General features: G+C 32.0%; 1 protein-coding gene across 3 annotated transcripts; it reads left to right on the plus strand.

The window, feature by feature from the left end:
- Positions 1 to 186: 186 nt before the first annotated feature.
- On the plus strand, positions 187 to 20,826 carry LOC148609348 (uncharacterized). 3 transcript variants are annotated; one of them, XR_015924802.1, is made up of 9 exons: positions 187 to 288; positions 4,710 to 5,049; positions 7,552 to 7,677; positions 8,116 to 8,302; positions 8,941 to 9,551; positions 10,578 to 10,739; positions 13,154 to 13,273; positions 13,669 to 13,901; positions 14,233 to 20,826. XR_015924802.1 is itself a non-coding variant. In XM_088596274.1 (8 exons), the coding sequence occupies exons 2-8, from the start codon at positions 4,810 to 4,812 to the stop codon at positions 13,768 to 13,770; spliced, it is 1,548 nt and encodes a 515-aa protein (XP_088452400.1). In that variant the 5' UTR covers positions 187 to 288; positions 4,710 to 4,809; the 3' UTR covers positions 13,771 to 20,826. The 3 variants fall into 3 exon arrangements, 2 of the variants coding, with proteins under 2 accessions (XP_088452400.1, XP_088452401.1); XM_088596274.1 differs by having other exon boundaries at positions 13,669 to 20,826; XM_088596275.1 differs by lacking the exon at positions 187 to 288 and adding an exon at positions 3,144 to 3,195 and having other exon boundaries at positions 13,669 to 20,826.
- Positions 20,827 to 21,122: the final 296 nt, after the last annotated feature.

Genomic DNA, 21,122 nt, shown 5'->3' on the forward strand with positions numbered 1-21,122 from the left:
AATCACGGGCGAATGAGGCTGTTCGGGTTCCCACGAACCCTCCCACGTGTGAGGTGTTCTATTTTATATTTTCGGCTACTTTATTGATAAACATCACTTAAAAGATTATGATTTGGTCATTTTAATTGCACATTTGACAAATTTTTCCTTCCCTTTCCAAATATACACTCTCGAATTAGTGAAATATCAAAAATATTCGTTAATCAATGATCATAACCCTGTCGAATACACATAACCAATGGCGTCGGCAGCCTAGGACGGATTAAGCCATGATTCGTTGCATATATAGTAAGTTGATTTTTGTAGCCAATCATGAAAAATAAAGAGTACCAATTGGACTTGAGTTAGTCCTACTTAGTGTTAAACTTAATTGATGTCACCGTTTACAATTAGTAAATACAAACCAATTTTGGGGGATTATAAAAAGCCACTTAAAATGATAATCAGATTGATTTTTAACAATGGGCATTGTTCCAATAATCAACTCCTTGGAATTTTAAAAAATTAACTTCTGTCTTCAGTTCAAAATTACGAAGTATTTTGCATTTTCTTTTTTTGTTTAATGGTCATTTAAGACTAACAATTAGTATGTTAATTTTACTATGTATCCTCAATATGTTAACCTGTTAAACATATATTTAACATAATTTGCCCAAACAGGAATTCAACGTACTATACTACCTTTTCCGTTTTTTGTAGTAGCAAAATGTGTCATGATTTCACAATTGCAGTATGTAGACGCACTTAAAACTAATTTGTTGTTGAAAATTTCACAATTTCTTCATGTGAACAATTTTAAAACCTAGTGGAATAATCAATTAAATGAAATGAATTTGAAAATTTTTCTTATCAAATTTTACCAGTTTTTTTTTAACCTATAGTTCACATTGGTATCCAGTCATGGAAACTTTTGTTACATATAAGACAAAAGTTATACTTTAAGGTATAAATATGTACATGTATGCAAGACAATGTTATTGTGAAGTATATTGTACTAGAGAATTGATAATATTTGCACTATTATCTTTATTTTACTTACATTAAGGTGGATAGACTTTGTGATTTATCAAAGGTTTTATAACTAAAAAGTACATGTTTTTTTTATGCCAATTTACAAATATATTGTCCCTTAATGTATGCATATGTACATGTATATATATGGACATGTAGTAACATTTACATTTGACCTTATAGAAGAAAACAAAACTTGAACTATTGACCTGTAGATTTTACAACATTACCTATAGTTTACTGGAATGAGATGTGACAGTTATTTCTGCAATTTTTGGTCAGCTTGACACAGGCACAGACATTGAGACTTGTGGAGACTTTTGGGAACAGTGTTCAATGTGTTGCTGCCTCTTAAAGGGAGCAAAATTGAATATTTCATGATTTATTATTTATTTATGAAAAAATCAAGTTTTTTTTTATAAAAAAGTTGAACAGGGTAGTTCAAAAGCATTACAAATTAATATGTATAAACATTTAAATAGAATGTAATTAATCCATATTCAGGATAGTCAGAAGGTTATTAGCCCATGGATTGTATCCCCTTTACTAAGGGAATACTAGATACATGTACATGTAATGTGTTCAGCAAGAATGTACCACATCACCACTTGCACAAATATGTACATTTTAATATAAATTAATTTGAGATAAATACTGTAATCTGATTGTTAAAATAAGTTTGTTATATCTCAATGAATGAAAAAATATTGACACACCACTATTCAGTTAAATTCAGAGCTACTTTTCTCAAGTTTAAAGATACAAGTATGTTTTAAAATCAATTTATAAGAATTGGCTGTGATAAAAATTTTGTCTATTGAAAAATGACATAAAGTTTCCGTGTGCATATTTTGTTTATTGCACTTCGCGCATAACCAATTCTTAAATAAAATACCTGTATGTATTAAATATATGCATACAGTTCTAACATTTAAACAATGGTTACAAACATTTGAACATGATCTTCTGTTTTTTACAAATTGACATAAATTGGCTCTTACAAATGTATTAATAATAAAATCAAGTTGAATATGTAGAGTTATCCCCCTTTTTCTAGCAGGATAACAGATAATTAGATTTCAGCAGAGGTCAAACATCAGATATAAATTTATTGCACCAACATTTCTGACAGCTTACTTATTATACTGCTCACAAGCAACTGAACAAGTATTAAAAAAGAATGAGGATTTTTTTAGTATAATTACAGTTTAGCTTATAAAGATATTATTATCTAGGAGAGATAATCAGATTCTACATGTAGTTATGCTGATATCAGTTATTTTATAACTCTCTGTAGTATAAAGGCTCTGTAATAGGAGTGTTTTTTTTAACAGTTAAATTTACATTGTATAGCTGCATTGTGGATATAGCTACCTGGTACATGTATTTAAGTTACATTGTAGACACATGATGAACAATTCAGCTATATTGTAGACATATTATTCAAAATTCAGCTACATTGTAGACATATTATTCACAATTTAGCTACATGGTAGACATTTTATACAAATAGTAATCAAGGGAACCAAGATTCTAGCAGAAATCAATTGAAAAACAGACAATCACCACAAAAAAACATAAAATAACTAAAATTATACATGCAAAGTAACAAAATTAAATGAGGAACTTGAACTCCGCTAAAAACTGGTAACATGGACCAAGTGCACCGGTAGAGTTAGCATTCTCTGCTTTTGTAGGAACACCTGCTGAGTTGCTCATAAAAAGTAAAGTCCAGGGTAGACGAAAGAAGAAAGGAAAACTATGACACGTTGAACAAATCAGTTTTCATGGTGCAGATGGATACACTGTAACAATCCACGAGTTCATGATGACACCCATAAAACCTGAAGTGATGACTTCAATCTTGAGGCAACATAACCCTTTTCCATAGTAGACATATGACAACAAATGCACCATCATATAACCTTATATAAAAAATAGTAAATACTTCCATAGTTCAAAAAGTGTAAACACACCTTTAAGTAAGCTCTGATAGGCCCTGAGAACAAAAGTAATAAAATCCATGGTCTCAGAATGATGACACTTCTTTAAAATAAACTAAAAGGTCAATTAATGACACAAAGACACACTAATGACCAACATCTCCTTACTTTTAATAGGCCCATGTCTGCTGTGGGGTTAAACTAGTTTTATAAGGCCTTAACCATCACCCTTTAATATTAGGTAAGAAATGAACTGTTAAAACAACAAACACACACATCATAAAATTCACTCAGTAATACATCCAAATCTCCTGGATCATAGAATACCTCAACATACAACATACAGACAAAATGAGAACACTTGCAGTTACTGAATGCTAGCTCAGATCCTATTAAAGAATGACATCAGCATGGTCCATTGTTTAGTAAAACATGTTATTACAAAATGTTTAAAACTCACAAAATTTTTAGCTTAAATGTAAATTTTAAGTGCATGGCAAGCATCTACAGATTTGAAAATAATATCCAGATTTTAATGAAAACTCAAATATTTTATGATTGATGATTTTGGTTTTTAGTTGGACCATGGCATGAACTATCATAATTATACTCCATTCAATTGGTATCATCTTGTAGTCATTCCATATGTCTGTCAGAATTCCATCCCAATCCTTTTGACTCCCATTTGGTAATGGATGGATTGACTTCAGATTTGGTGTACGGCTTTATATAGATGGGGCAATTATGTTCTAAGTGATTTTGGGTGCTGTCCAACATCAACCTCCTGTTTCAAGGGATTTTGTCAATTTTTCATTATATGGACTAATAGAGAAATATTTCATCATAAAAATCTCTGCCCTCAATGGATAGGTTGATTTTGAATTTAGTGTATGGCTGCATATAGAGGGAGCATATGTTTTAAGTTGTTCTCCAATATCAAGTTCTTGTACAAGTGAGGGTATGCCTAGCACAACAAAGTGTGTTTGTTTTTGTTTGTTTGTTGGGGTTAAACGCCCAAGCAGCAATATTTCAGATATATTCAGGCAGTGAACATGAAGTGGATGATAAAATGAACATGAAATGATGATGAAATGAAAAATGGGATGGGACACAAGGATAATGGAGGTCGAGAAATTTTTGATTGCCACTTGAAATTGGGAGAGGTGGGTAGGGTCGGGCAATTTAGCCTCCTGTGGCGGAGCCCTATGGTTCCTACTCCGGGAGAATACCACAGTAGGGTTCTTTAATGTGCGAGGAATGTGGCTAGGGTTCTGAGCACTATTAGTCGCCTTTTACGACAAGCTTAGCGCTGCTGCAGGCCTATTCTTTTGACACCAGGACCTACACGGGTCACAAAGTGTGTAACTTCATGTTATTTAAATTTGAAGAAATGGCAATTATTTTATGGAAATCAATTTCCACTTGCCCTGCACATTACATTTAGGATCAAGAATATCTGAATTTTAGTTTTTATATTTGAATTTTGAAAGATGGAGATTAATTAAAAAAATGTTTTTTTATACTTTTGTTGTTTGTGAAATAAAGTTTTAAGATGCTTCCCCAAAAATTAGCATGTGCTTAAATGACACATCAAGATATAAAGCAAAGTTTTAGAGCTATGTTTTATGCATAGTTAAAATGAAGAGTGAAAACAATTCTTTTAGTTTACAGCTGTCATGATAAAGACTCATTTGATATTCCCTATTATATACATGTACATGGTTTATAAATTTGTTTCTTATTTTGTACCTGTAGATGAGACCAAGACCATTGCCTTGGAAAGCTAGATGTAATCCAAAGAAAGAATACTGAAATGTCTGTGCCATCAATGTCGATCCATTAAAACCTATTCAAAATGACCAACATTGAACAATACCAACAAATACCACAGGTAACCATGGCAACAGAAATACAGACTCAGGTGCAACAACCACTAATGATGCAAGGGATGCCACTGCAGGTGCTTCAAGGTCAAATGCAAGGTCAAATCTCTCTTCAGCAAGGAACAATTCCAATACAGCAAGGTCAAATACCCATCCATCAAGGTCAGATTCAAGTTCAAGGTCAAATGCCATTACAGTCAGGCCAACCTCAGGTTAGTTTGAAGTGCCTGTATGTACATGTACAATTTTGCTTGTATGTATACTGTATTATAGGGTTATTAAATGGTTATTTTCATATTAATCCTGTATTATGTCCAAGTACAGTCGTATTGGGTCGAAACCCAATACGACTGTACGAGGACATAATACAGGATTAATATGAAAATAACCATTTTATGATCCCTTTATTAACTGATGACTTAAAATAACAGGAGTTATCTGTACAAACCTTTAAATACAGCTCAGTATGACATATTTCCTAGTGAAGACTGTAACACTCCAGATCTCTTGATGCATTTATTCACCCCAACTATTTCAGATAAAAGCGATAGTTAGTGTCTATTCCACATAACACTGCAAATTTATTGTCAGTTTTGGCAAACAAAATTCTATAGCCTGTTTCAAACAAAATGGCGGACAAGTTTAACTTTTATACAGGGCCAGAATTAATACAGGGCAATTGCCCTGTATAAATTATGGTTGCTAAAACCTCCTGTTGTATTAAAGGGGCAATTTACATTGTATTTTAAGTCATCAGTTAATAAATGACCTTTACTGTCCTTTCGATGCACCAGGTTTTATTTCAATGATGATTTTGTTGAGTTTTTCTTTTTGTATGTACCTGTCTTTTAAGATGATCTATGTTATGATGTACAGATGTCTGTCCATCATTCACACTTCACACAATAACTCTAAAATGCTACCAATTTTTGCAACTTAATAGTGATTGCAATTATTTTCATGAATCTTTAATGTATTGTTTCTTTTGATTGATGAGAGCTCCCTCTCATTTTTTTTTTAAATAAATTTCTGTTATTTCATTTATTAGTTATGGGACTTTATTCATAAAAACCCATATATTTGCAATAGCCTGAATAGATTATTCTCCCTTTTGATTTTTATTTATATATTTTAGATTTTTTTAATTATGGGACTTAATTCATACAAATATGGGTCAATTTCCCATTTTTTGGACTTTAACTCAAAAATATTTCCACCAAATACCATGACATTGTGAATTGTTTTTTTTTATTATACCCTACAAATACAGAAACAAAATTCTGAGATCTGCAGAAAGCACTTTGTCCATACATCTGTCTGTCGATCTCTTTATGTTATCCTTTAAAACTCTAATTGCAAGAATTTAATTTATTTGACAGCTTCCATTCTTGGTAAATTATTCTGTGTCATACATTTACTGGGAATCACAACCAAAATTCAGAGCTGTATCATCAAGCTTGAATTATACATGTATGTCCATATTTGTCCCATCTATTCAGGGTTTGACCTGTGCAGGCATATCTAACTTTGCTCCATGAAGCATTTTATTCATTTAAAATTTCCCATGGACAAATTTGCAGTTGTAGGATGATATCTTGCAATCATTGTCATTATTCATAAACAAAAACTCATGTGTAATCTTTATGAAAGTATACCACAAGGTATCACACTACTAAAATGAAGACTGCAATTGATTTTGGAGGTTGTGACTCAAACTGTTTAAAACTGATGAGGGTCCAAAAAAGAAGCACTCTTATGATGACCATACAGTAATTTGATTTTGAAATTGTACCACAAGGTGCCAAATCACTAAAAGAAGGATGGAATTGACTTTGGAGGTTGGGACTTAAACCGTTAAGGAAGGTGCCAAAAACTAGCATTTCATGATGTCTGGACAATAACTTCCTTAATTGTGAATGGATCCCTTTGAAATTGTATCATAAGGGGCCTAACCATGAAACAAAGGCTGGGATTGATTTTGGGTGTTATTGTTCAAACAGTTTATTAATTTTGGGCTAGAAAGGGGCTGGAAACAGGCATTTTCATGATGTACAGACAAAAACGTGACTATAAGTGAATGGATCTCTTTGAAATTGTAGTACAAGGTGCCTTAATTACCACAAAAGGATTGCTGGGATGGATTTTGGGTGTTGTGACTACATTGTAAGTCAATTGAATTGATGAGAAATGAAGGGACAAAAAGGCCAGAAACAAGCATGTTCCTGAAGTACAGATAAAAACTTGAGTGAAAAAGAAAAGATCTCTTTGAAATTGTACCAATAATACCATACACTCAAAAGAATGCTGGGATTGATTTGGGGGTGAATTAGGGTCAGAAAGGGGCCACTTGATTCTGGTTCAATTCTTTCCTTGTGTCAATTATTTAATAGCAATCAAAATTCAGAGCTTAAATGGTGTGTCCATACTTGCCCAAAATGTTCAGGTTTCAAGCTGCATACTGTGAAGCATTTTATTATACTACAGCAAAGTGAAATGTATAAATATATATAGGGGTTGTTTATTTTCAAGACATTGGAACATAAAATATCAATAGTCCTACAAGTCAGAAATTGAGGTTTCTAGACATAGCTCTTACCCACACTAATTTCAATCCCTGTTTATTTATAGACGAGTTACTTCTTTTCTGTGAAAATTATACAAAATATCAAAATAAATTGTTTACTATATGAGTGCATTGTAATTCATTTTGATAGGTAATACAGCTAGGTCAGAACCAACTCTTTCCAGGTCAGCAAGTGTTACAGATGTTACCTAATGGTCAACTGGTTCAAGGTCAACCTTTTCAAATTCAAGGACAATCAACACAACTTCAACAGCAGGTTTGTTTCTGAGCAATATCATACAATTTATTATACAATCACAACAAATTTGTATAATGTATAGTTATGTATAATACAGAGTTATCTAGTCTGAATAGTGTGTCCATACTTGTCCCATCTGTTTGAGGTTTGATCTTTGCTGTTGGATCCAGTTAGGCAGTTTTTTTATTGGTGTTTTTTTTTATGTTTTTGATGAAAAATCTTTATATGAAAATTCCTGCTGTTCAGTAAAGGGATCCTTTAAAAAATGGTGCTTTAATTTGTCTTTTCATACATTGTTAATTACAGGTAAAGATCATGATGTTTAACCTCTGAACTAGTAATTTTCTTGTTACAATAAACTAAGTTTGCGGAAAATTTCCACCCACTTGCATTTCACATTTGTAATATTATTTATTTCAGATATAGTAAATTATTATTTTTTTTAAAATTTTTCAGATCCTTTTCCAAGGTCAAAATCAGAATGCAGGACAATTTGTTTCATTCCCAAACTTAAGTCAAGGTCAGATCATAGGTCAACAGGTTCAAGGTCAGATAATTCCAAGTCAGGATGGACAGACTGTTATTTGTCACCAGCCAGAAAATTTTATCAAACAGGAGGAAGCATCTCAAGATGAACCAATAGGTAAGCCAGACGATTATGTCAAACCTTGTGTAATTTTATAGGTCAGTCCAACCTATCAGAATTTTCCAAGATGAACTTATAGGTAAGCCTGACCAAAAAATTCCCAGTTAGAAAAGTCAACACCGTAGACCACTTGGCCTGCTTGTCTATATAGCCTAGCTGGCAGAGTGTTTCTAGGGCATTGGACTTAGTGCAGACGGTGTTGCCATAGATATCACAGCAGTACAAGTTCAAATCCTGCGGAGAGAAATGACCAAAAATTAAGTTTGCAAATTTGACAGTTCTAACAACATTTGGAATTGTTGAGACCCTTATATATATGTTTAAGTCAGACCTAGTTGAACCTAGTAGAATTTCCCAAAATGAACATATAGAGACTGTATGCCAGACCTAATAGAATATCCCTAGATGAACATATAGGTAAGCTAGACCTAGTAGAATCTCCAATTGGAGCTTTCACACACTTCATTTTCTATAGAATTAGAATATTACTGTAAGTACTTTTTTTTGTATGAATAAAAAAGAAATAGCTGTCCCCAAAATGTTTCAGAATATGAAAACTACCAGAAAATTTAGTCAGTTGATTTGCTTGTCTAAAGTTTACATCAAAGACATTTTTCTATTGACATTTACTGCAGAAACACCTGTAACAACCACTGTAGAAGAATCCCATACCTCAACTGATACACCTTTATACCAGAATGGTGAATCACCACAGATAAATGGTGATGTGTCCAGCATTCCTCAAACATCTATACCACAACTCATCAACCAACAACAGACAGTCCAGTCACCTCTTACTCAGTTTCTGCCATCTAGTAATCAAACTTCATTTCCTCAGTTCTTACCCCAAACCCAAGGACAGACAAATTTAACACAGTTGAACTTATCACAGATACCAATTTTACAAAGTAATGGGCAGGTAATACCTGCAAATTCTACTTCAACAGTTCCACAGGTCATACAGAATGGCGTGGTACAACAACTTGTTCAAACTGGAGTAACACCACAAGTATTTCAGGCAGGAGTTAATACCCCTCAGATCATTCAGAATGGTATGTTGCCACAGGTGTCACTAGCAGCTGGAACTGTTGTGTCACCAGGACCTGTAGGTCAGGCATCCCAGGTGGCCACCAGTGGTACGCAAGTTGTCAATTCATCACAGGTAGGAGGAGCTCAGGTGATACAGCTCCAAGGGTTGCCAGGCAATATGATTCAGATTCCTGCTGGAGGTGGACAACAAATTATGGTATGTTAAATTTCAAGCAAAATACCCATTGACAGCAATCAATGTAGCGTCAACCATGCACAAAGTTTTAACAGTAGAGCACAATTCACTTTATAGAATTTACAACAGTGCCAGCTGGGAATTCAATACTGAATCCCTGACACTACAGCAAAATACTTCACCTTGTGATCTTTAGATGTACTCCATTAGAGCTGCTATTAGACTGTGGTGTTAACAACCAATAAATATCACACTCCAATATGTATTTAAATGTTCTTCCTGTGAGAGGAAGTAAATGCTACAAAACTTTCTTATTTTTATACCCGTACTGGCTTAAAGATATACATTTCATGTTTGACCATGACAAGTTCCAGATCAAGTTTTGAATTTTGTTTTGGTCAATTGATTTTTTTTTGAGTTATGGTCAGTAGGTTTTGAAACTTAATGCAGACACTGTTTTGTGCATTATTTTCCTGTTACCACATTATGCATGAAGTTTGCATTCTGTTCTTCCAATAAGGGACTTTGTATTGTTCCATGCAATAATCTTAGAATGCTTTTTTCGTGTTAAATCTAATAATATTGAAAGACCTATATATTATTGGTTGCACCCATTTTCATGATCTTCGGGAAAAGTTTGTTACTAAGGATGTTTAATAGCTTCCTCTTCTATTGTTATGAGTTTTTAATTTTGCTTTTTTGTGTTTTTGGACTTCATTTATAAAAAAGGGGGGTTCCCTATAATTGGACAGTAACTTCAAAATATTCATGAAACTTAAGTAAATTGTGTTTCTTTTTAAAATAAACTAAGCTTCTTTTTATTTTAATATATATTGTGTCAAATATTTAATCACACTCGCATTCAGAGCTGCATCAAGATTGAATTTGGGTCCATATTTGCCCCACACATTTAGGTTTGATCTGTGGATGTATCTAGCTGCGATCTGTGAAGCATTTTAATGTAAAATTTATTGATACTAATGAAGGAGATATGACACTTCTGATAAAGGATTATAGAAACACTGATATTTCTCCTTTTTATTTGAGGTTTTAAATGGAAATAACCTACAGAGAGTACCAATAAATGGTCAGGACAATAATGAGGAGGAACCTTTATATGTCAATGCTAAACAATATCATCGTATACTGAAACGTAGACAAGCAAGGGCTAAACTCGAGGCCCAGGGCAAAATTCCAAAAGAAAGAAGGGTAAGTTTAGAAAAAACATAAAGGCAAGGTAGGGCAATACTAGAGGACCAGGGCAAAACTCCAAAGAAAGATGGGTGAATTTAGAAAAATATATAGAAAAACAAGGGCAATACTAGAGGACCAGGGCAAAACTCCAAAGAAAGATGGGTGAGTTTAGAAAAATATATAGAAAAACAAGGGCAATACTAGAGGACCAGGGCAAACTCTAAAGCAAGATGGGTGAGTTAGAAAAAAATATATAGAAAAACAAGGGCTATACTAGAGGACCAGGGCAAAACATCAAAGAAAGATGGTTGAGTTTAGAAAAATATATAGAAAAACAAGGGCTATACTAGAGGTCCAGGGCAAAACTCCAAAGAAAGATGGTTGAGTTAAGAAAAATAAATAGACAAGCAATGACTAAACTTGAGGTTAAAAAAAAAACGTACATAATTTCTCACCTAGGTTTTATCTTCTTATCATGTCATCAATTGAGAGTTTCTTTTTATCTATAACGGTTCTCATTTTATTGGTTAAAAATGGCAACAAAAAATTTTCCCTTTCAAGGGACACAACTTCAATAATAAGGAGTCATCTTTCAACTTTGTTGTAATTATCAACTGACAGTGTCTTTCTGTCTACATTTGTATACAGATTTCAAGTTATAAGCTGAAAACCACAAAAGGTTTATGAATATGAATATTGCCTATTCTTCTTTATTGTAATTATGTAAAAGTTGTTCATAACATAGTAAAATATATGAATGTAAGAAAAAATAATAGTTTTTGGCATTAGTTTATTGTTATGACATCATAATGGTGCCACAACTACCTCATTTAGCAAAAAATTGCTGAGAATCATAAATTTTGTTTTTTTTTAACATGTTGACATCCAGAAAACTGTGTCCACAACCAAGAAACATATTTTCACATATGATAAACTATGTAATAATGAATGTTTTCGCTAAATATGAAATTGTTCCTTGGTGTGGACACCACTTCCTTGCCAAAAATATGACCAGAAAGTACAAAATTGGACAGAATATTTTAAAAGTTCAAGCAATTTTTCTGTCCTTTTCATGCAAGAATTCACAGAAGTTATGTTTTCACATTTGTGATGGATTCAAGTCTCAACATGCAGGTGAATTTTAGACCAATAAGACCCTTTATCACCTCTTCCAAGAGCAATAACTCTAAAAGGGAGTCATCTAACAACCTAAACCAGTAAGGTTTTTTTTTTTGTTGGGGGGGGGGCTTGTTATAAGGATCATTTCAAGTGTCTTTCTATCTATTGCAGATTTCAAGTAAGATGCAAAAAATGTTTTACCTTCCAAGGGCAATAACTCCAAATGCCAATTTTAGAGCTCTTAAAGCTGAAAACCACATGTTACATTAATTTTCCAGTATCTCATGACTTAATGATTTTGGTCTGAAAATAGCAACAGTGACCACATTTAAGCTTGATACACTTTTTTATCCGGATGAGCTAATAAAATATGAGAAGTGACTCCAAAAATTCAGAAAGACACAAAAATGCTGTATAGAATAAATATTGTCATATTGCAGCACATGAGCTTGCAAAATGAACAGAATAAAGGTTGTTACATTGCAGCATGTGAGTTCACAAAATAAACAGAATAAAGGTTGTCACACTACAGCATGTGAGTACACAAAATAAACAGAATAAAGGTTGTCACACTACAGCATGTGAGTACACAAAATAAACAGAATAAAGGTTGTCACACTGCAGCATGTGAGTACACAAAATAAACAGAATAAAGGTTGTCACACTACAGCATGTGAGTACACAAAATAAACAGAATAAAGGTTGTCACACTGCAGCATGTGAGTACACAAAATAAACAGAATAAAGGTTGTCACACTGCAGCATGTGAGTACACAAAATAAACAGAATAAAGGTTGTCACACTGCAGCATGTGAGTACACAAAATAAACAGAATAAAGGTTGTCACACTGCAGCATGTGAGTACACAAAATAAACAGAATAAAGGTTGTCTCACTGCAGCATGTGAGTACACAAAATAAACAGAATAAAGGTTGTCACACTGCAGCATGTGAGTACACAAAATAAACAGAATAAAGGTTGTCACATCGCAGCATGTGAGTACACAAAATAAACAGAATAAATATTGTCACATTGCAGCATGTGATATCACAAAATAAACATAATAAAGGTTGTCACATCGCAGCATGTGATATTACAAAATAAACAGATAATAAAGCAGTACAGAGGAAAAGCAAAAAAAAAAGATTTATGACATCACATACACCTGTTTGGACATTATTGTATGACTGAAGGTTTTTTTCTGCCTATTATTTTTACTATTTTCACTTTCTGACAAAAACGTATGCATGAAAACTTTTATTGTAATATATTGTGATGCATGGTTTATTGGTTACTTCATTTATTTTCAGAAATATCTACATGAGTCCAGACACAAACATGCCATGCAGCGGTGTAGAGGAGATGGCGGCAGATTTTTTACCACCAAATCAGAACCCAGGGATGATTATGATATCAAATCAGAACCAACAGTCAGTCATTTTATGTCTTCATGTTCTATAAATTTCCATCTTGTCTTGAAATATAACAAGTTTGTGTTAATTTATGATGTCTTGACTGATGAGTTTTACTAATTATAAATGTCATGTAAGTTTTCATTGATAATCTTTATTGAATTAAAATGTTGTATATAGTTTTATCATAAACAAATTTACTTTAGTCACACATCAACTTCCTTATATAAATGGATAGATGGGCTCATCTGTAACCTGCAGAGTTTTAAATCATATTTAGATGTTTTTGGTTGTCTTTATATTACCATGATTACATTGGAAATCTTTTAACCAAAACATCATAAATGTGAAATTTGCAATGTCAATAATACCCTTGAATGTGACATGATTTGTGTTTTCTCAAATTCTTCCAGGATGAAACAGATACCTCAGCAGTTACTGACTTTCTCAACTTTGATGACAGTGATCTCCGTCCATTGAAAATCAATGAAGAGAACACCATTGGTAATAGCTAGCATCGGTGACCAGCCTATGATCTATTAAGAGAATGCCATTGGTAATAGCTAGCCTTTTAAGAGAATACCATAGATGAAACCTTGAATTGGTAGCAGCCTAAGATTGGAACCCATTTCTAAATAGTGATATGGTAAGGATGCTAGAAGATCCTCTCAGTTCAACTCGTTGGAGCTAATGATCTTTGAATCTATAGATGTTTTTATAGATAAGAAAACTTGAGGAAGTATAATTTGTTTTATTTGATGTTCTATTTCTTACAAGTATATGGAGATAATGGCTCTTGATGAGCAAAATCCAAAATAGTATGATTCCACAATGGGAGTTTGTTTCCATGGAAATCACATTTAATACATGTAGAATTTTGTATATGTGGCTCTTGATGAACAACCAATGCTTACTTCCAAAAAGAAAGTCTATTTCTCTGATGTAACTTTGTACCTGAAATGGGTTTTCCATTGCAGAAATAGACAAGTGAAAGAACTGACGTATCAATACCCATGATTCTGTAGTTCATCTCAAGTATGTGCAATCATTATCATCTACAACAAAAAAAATAAATCTGTGATAAAATATACATGTTGATAATCTTATTTGGGATTTGTATATTCTACATCTACGCATGCATCATTTTAACTTAAAAATGGCTTGAAGGTTAAAAAAAATTCTATGCTTCCTGTAATGATCTTACGCAGGTAGATTGAAAAAAATACTTTAGCATGATTGGTTGTATTTTGCATTTTTGCCAGATGGAGTATTACTGAAACAAAATTTGTTTGGTACCTGAAACATAGAATTTTTTCCCCTGAACTAGAACTGATACGTTTACATAATTTTTTAATCTAGTCCATAAGTTGTCCATGTTTGACTTGTATTGAGCTAGAAAAATTGTTATACATTTTTTTAATAGATTATCAATACTTTTAGAACAATGTAGACCATATGTGTTAATGTACATTTACAATTAATATCAGTTTGTGTTTCTTTCTTAAATATCAATGCAACTTTATATTTTAAGAATCTGGAAAGTAGTTGTTTATATATTATGGCATATATTTACATGTATATATTAATGCATATGTTTATATGTATATATTAAGGCATATGTTTACATGTATATATTATGGCATATGTTTACATGTAAATATTAAGGTATATGTTTACATGTATATATTAAGACATATGTTTACATGTATATATTATGGCATGTTTACATGTATATATTAAGACATGTTTACATGTATATATTAAGACATATGTTTACATGTAAATATTAAAACATATGTTTACATGTATATATTAAGACATATGTTTATATGTATATATTATGGCATATGTTTACATGTATTGTATGTTCAGTCTTTTATTTTTTAACATCGTCAGCTATTTATTTCATAATAACAAGCCATTTATTGATGATTATACAGATATTTTTATTTAGCTCTAACACAGTTTCAATAAGTGGTTTTTGCCAATATTAAAATTACATGAATTGAACATATTGAACATGTGTTATATATAATGTATAGTAGTTACAAATGTAGCTTACTGAATTGAAGTCACAAAGGGTTATAAAAATACAATTTATATATCAATTGGTAAGTCTTTTTCTTTTTTCCATGCAATCTGATATGAAACTGGAAGACAACCTCAGTAATTTGTGATGTTTACTGTCAAACAATATACTTAGTTTTTTTTTATAATATTAAATGTATCAAAGTTTTCATATAAAGAAGAAATTTTCAGTTTTAGTTCATCTCTTAGTGTGATGTGAAAACAAAAGCAGGCATATGAAATCCATGAGTTATAGAGGATAAGACAGGCAACAACAATTGATACCATTGGAAACAATTATTTAAAAGCTTTACAGGCCAAAAGTTCTGCTTATTTTACCAAAATCTTGAATTTAAAAAATCTTTATATTAATTCAGTTTGAACTGTCCTCAGTTATGGCTTATACAGATTATCTGTCTATTGGCCAACCAAACGAAGTTTAAGTTGCTTTTTTATACAGAAAGTGTTACATTAAAAATTAGTACATATCATGTATATACATTATTTTACCATGTTTAGAAACTATTTTTTTCAACTTGGCCTGCTTTATATTTTTTTGTCAATACACTTTTAATGTAGCTTTATATACATGTTACGGTCAGTTTATATGCACAAAAGATCTCATTGTTATTCTTGGTTCACTGTGTTGTAAAATCTGTTAGAAATTGATAATATGGTTACTGTAAGAAATATAACATACATATTACCGGTACTTTTTATGCCTCCCACAAATTGTAGTTTGTCCATTATGCTGAAACAAACAGTTTTCCTTACTTTTTATGTAATTGATGGCAAATAATGAGTCAATATTGGGTGAATGTATGATGTTGACAAGGGTCCAGAATGTTATGGATCTTGTTCATAAAACAATGTACCTTGGATATTTCATTTCATAGAATAGTCACCTTTTTATATGACCCAAAAAACTTTTTCAGACATATAATGGTATTACCCTGTCATCATCGTTGTTGGAATCCATTAACTTTAGTTTATTTATGATAAATTGAGAAAAACTTATCCAATTTTTTTGAATTTTAACACATTATTTCCAGGGACATTTGAAGGACCCTATAGTTTATGGAGGTTTTTTCCCCACTCCTTTTGGAAATAAGGGACTTAAAGGGGGGGCAATGGGTTTATCATTAGAATTGATAGGAAAAGTTCATTGTTGATTCAATTTTTACGATTTAGATGTCTGTTCCTTTTGAAATTCTATTTGAAATTTTGTACAGGGTAGCCTTATCTTTAAACAATTTGAAGTTAAAGTAATACAAAACAGGGCCAGGTATCTCTTTTGGTTTTCAAGTTATTAAGGTTCAAAGGGCCTTCACCCAAAAAAATCAACTTTTTGATAATTTGATAATTTTTAATTGAATTTCAAATTTGGTGTTATATTGTTTTTAAACCAGTTGTAGTGTGTCAAAACCTAATATTGTGTCCACACTTGCGCCAAGTCAACAGAGTTTGACATGCTGCGGTCATGTCAGGCTGTGCTCCACAAAGCTCTTTATTAACTAATAATTTTTTTTAACATATTCACTTTTCAGAAAACCTATGTTTTGTCAAACATGAAATCATGGTCCAAAGTTAGAGATCTGTCTAGAATTCCCATAACCATTTTGTGCTCAATTTTCCATGTTGAGTCATTTCTTGACACATTAGTTTTTTTTATTAACTTTCATTTTAGTTCTTACCCAGTTTATCAAGGTTTTGACAGATTTTATAGTTCAACTTTGAACCCAATCTTTACCAAATTATTTTTTATATGTTGTTTATAGTGCTTTAATTATTGTTTTAGTGCTGTTTGAAATATATATTGTATTTTAAGGTATGAATGAGAAAATTTTGTATATTCATGCTCATATTGCGAGTTATAAAATTAGCTGTATAAACATTGTGTACATTTATATTAGCATTTTTAGGTTTCTGTACATTTTATTATGCATTTACATGCAACATTATTTTTATACAGGTAAAAGTTATTTTAACACTATTTTTTTCTCAGCTAACTTAGGTGTTGTTTTGTGTTCTAAATTGAAGTAATCCTCTATCCTCACATCTGTTAATCACTTGATTCCTAAAAATGGATGTTTTGAGGAAAAATCTCAGTTCAAAATGTATCATGATACTATAAACTTAACCAAAGGTTCTGATCTGCTTATGTCATAACTTCGTGTATCATTTTTCAGTGTTATTTGTCGTCCCCCAATGCCAATACTGGACACAAGAGATTTCTTAAATTTGACTAGGATGCAGAGTTGTTAATTGAATGCTGAACTTAATCCAAAATTTAGGCTGTATGCTGGACTTTTGGTCATTTTGAGACCATACGCTTCTCATAATTGATTTCAACAATCAGCTGTTGATGTGGCTCATTGAAATTTTAGGTGGAGTCAGCTTTTGGCCTATATTTCTACAAAAAATTGAATATTAAACTTGGCAAAGATACATGAAAACACAAACTATCCATTTTTGTTTGTTTGTTTTTATTGAACTTAGGTTGCTACCAGAGATTTTTTTTATCCCTGAGACAGGTAAGTTTTCAAAGCATAGTTTCTCAGTATAGAATTGCTATATAATTATCCTCCACAAACTATCAAAAGAGTTATAATTAGTTCAGATTTCATCAAGGTGAGTGGTTCCGTCTCCTTGTAGCTACTTTTGTATTTTATTTTTGCATTTGAAGATTTGACCTAATTTTTGTACTATAGTATAATAATTATGTGTATAATAAAAATTGAAGAAAGTTCTGAAATACATCAAAATGAGAAGTTTTGCATACATACATCATTGTAATTTGCTATTGTTGAACTGTAGGGAGTAACCATTTGATTTTTATGAGGGATGGGATCAAAATTGGGTAAAATAAAAAAAAAACAGAATGCAAGTGGTAGAAAAAAATCCAGGACAGGCTAGAGTAAAAATAAAAAAGTGAAGTAAAAAATTATACTGAAAAAAAAAAAAAATTCAGGACACAAAATTAAATCCTTGCACTCCTATAGAAATCAAATGGTTGCTTCCTAATTGCAATTTATTTTTCAGCACTTATAAATTGTATGGGACTGTTGTCATTGTTAACCTTGATGTTTGTAGGAACTTTGTTTTTGATATGATCACCAAAAAAAAAATAATGGTATCATGTGTCAGCATCTTAGTCGGTAGAAACTTCATGTCCAGTCACTAACTTGGGTATAATTGTATAGACCTTCATGAAATATACCTCAAGGTGCCATACCTAAAAAATAAGGGAGCTTGGGATGGATTTTGGGAGTTTTAGAATTAGGGGCCAAATAGGAGCCAGAACATGCACCTTCATGATATTCAGACAATGACGAGTAAATGTAAATGGATCTCTTTAAAATTGTATCACAAGATAGCATATCGCAAAAGAAAGGATGAGATTGATTTTTGGGGTTATGACTTGAACAGTTTAAGAATTGTGGGCCATAAAGAATCATTTTCATTATGTTTGGGCAATACCTTGGGTAAATGGGAATAAATGTAGATCTCTTTGCAATGGTACTACATGGTTTCATACCACAAAAAAGAAGGTACTATACTGCCAAGGGTAAGCTGGGATTGATTTTTCGGGTTATTACCTGAACTGTTGATAAATATGGGGCCAAAAATAAGCATTTTCATGATGTCAAGACAATAACTTGAGTAAATGTGAATGGATCTCTTTGAAATTGTATCATGAGGTACCATACCATAAAAGCATCACTGGGATTGATTTTCAGATGTTGAGAATTGAACTGATAAGGAATGAGGGGCCAAAAGCAGCCAGAAACTAGCATTATTTTTCTGATGAACAGATAATAACTTGTGTGAAAGTGAAAAGATATTGAAGTTGTTTAAAAAGTTTCCACAGAAAGCTGATTTTGGGGTTTTATCTTATTGAGGAATAAGGAGCAAAAAAATGGACCACTATGAATCTGATAAAATTCTTTTCTTGTGTCAAATATTTGGTTGGAATCAAAATTCAGAGCTGTATCAAGCTTGAATGCTGTCTTATCAAGCTGCACCCTGAAAAGCATTTTAATGGTGTTTTGTAGATTTAAATCAAACTTTATTACAAAGTTCATAACCACAAAAGGAAGATTGGTATTTATTTTAGATTTTAATCAGTCTGTTTAGAAATTAGGATTTAAAAAAGGGAAAAATCAGTCAAAAAATTAAGTTTAAAACTCTGTGAAAATGTATTATTATTAATGAGATAGTACCCCCTTGTTGAGGAATTGGAGTTGGAAAAGGGAAAAAAATCTTGTTTCTGAACCAGATCTAGTCTCTATAATATTGTATCAGAAGGTTTTACACTACAAATGATGGTATTGTTTAAGTGAGGAGTCAAACAGGACCCTAAGTATGGGGTTTTTAAACTGGACTATGAATCTTAAGTATATATGCATGGAAATTGTGTCACCAAAGTCGGGTTTGGGTTTACTATTTTAAGGTTGATGACCATAACCATAACTGAATAAGGAAAAAAAGAACATTTTTCTGGTTTCTGAATAATGACTTCTTAAAAAGTGTATGGATCTCCATGAAACTTTACTAGGCTCCAAAAGGAAGGGTTTGATGAATACATGAAATAAGTATGAATTGCTTTTTTATGTTGAACTGAAAAATATAAAGTTTTCTGATAACCTTCATTTTATCATATGCTGTGTTAAATATTTAATCACAATTCAAATTAAGAGCTGATGAATGTTTTGTCCATACTTATTTTAACTGGTTCAGGGTTTAACCTCTGCTGTCATATTACAATCTAAGATGTGACCAGCAAAGCATTTTATTGTTTTTATTATAAAGCAAACATACTTCCTCAAGGGTAAATATTCTTCAATATATGTTTTCTTTTGCTGGCCTTGTGACTGATGCTTTTTTGCATACTACCCTCTGTCTGTCTGTCTGTCTGTCCATTTGCTGGTCATGCAATAGCTTCAATTACTTTGAGGTATACTGCAATTTAGAAATTATAGCATGCAAACACTATTGTGATTTATTTTCTCTAAAGCTGAAAATGTGATGTTTATTTTTGCAAATTTGAGGAAAATCACACATCAGTTATGATGGTCAAACATTCCATCATCTGAGGTTTTAATTGTTCCAATTTTAAGGCAGTTGCAAAAATTGCAAAAATGCATTAAATTCTGATAGGGAGATTGTCTTGATGTTCATATAATTTGTGCTTAATGGAGGATGTGTACGTCATTTTCTATATTTCTATGACCGTGTAGTCATTTATGCTTAATGGAGGATGTGTACACCATTTTCTATATTTCTATGACAATGTAGTCATTTATGAACTTACAGTATGTTGGTGGTATATGATATGATATGATCATAATTAAGTGCCATAGATGCATAATTTATTTTATTTTTCAAATACATGATGTGTTCTTCATTGGATGAATATTTAATTGTTGTGTTACGGTTGAAAGTATGTGTATATTTAGATGTTCGTTAAATAATACAGATAATAAAAACCATGCTGAATATCAGTTTCGTTTTTTATTATTTATTACTTGAGTTGCTGTCAGTCCAGTTTACCCTTAATGGCCACCAGGATATTTTCCTGGAAGGTCTGTTAAGGTTTAGTTTTACACTTTTTAGGGGACAATTACTCCTACAACGTAAGAGATTGGAATTCCATACCCCAACAGTTAGGATGGCATCAAATTAGAAAATAGCTTGCCAGACAACCATTGCTGGAGTAAGGGAACAATCAATATCCACATTTCAGTTTTTAAGATTAAAATTGACGAAAGTAGCATCCTTTTAGAATTCCATTATGTTC

The sequence above is a fragment of the Perna viridis genome, chromosome 8, assembly GCF_037379345.1.
Source record: "Perna viridis isolate PV_CMFRI_1.1 ecotype Kerala chromosome 8, ASM3737934v1, whole genome shotgun sequence".
Taxonomy (NCBI): domain Eukaryota; kingdom Metazoa; phylum Mollusca; class Bivalvia; order Mytilida; family Mytilidae; genus Perna; species Perna viridis.

Coding starts and splice junctions, on each gene's coding strand:
- LOC148609348 (XM_088596274.1), top strand. CDS start 4,810: ATGACCAACATTGAACAATACCAACAAATACCACAGGTAACCATGGCA. Junction 7,678..8,115: donor CAACACAACTTCAACAGCAG/GTTTGTTTCTGA, acceptor AAAATTTTTCAG/ATCCTTTTCCAAGGTCAAAA. Junction 8,303..8,940: donor ATCTCAAGATGAACCAATAG/GTAAGCCAGACG, acceptor CATTTACTGCAG/AAACACCTGTAACAACCACT.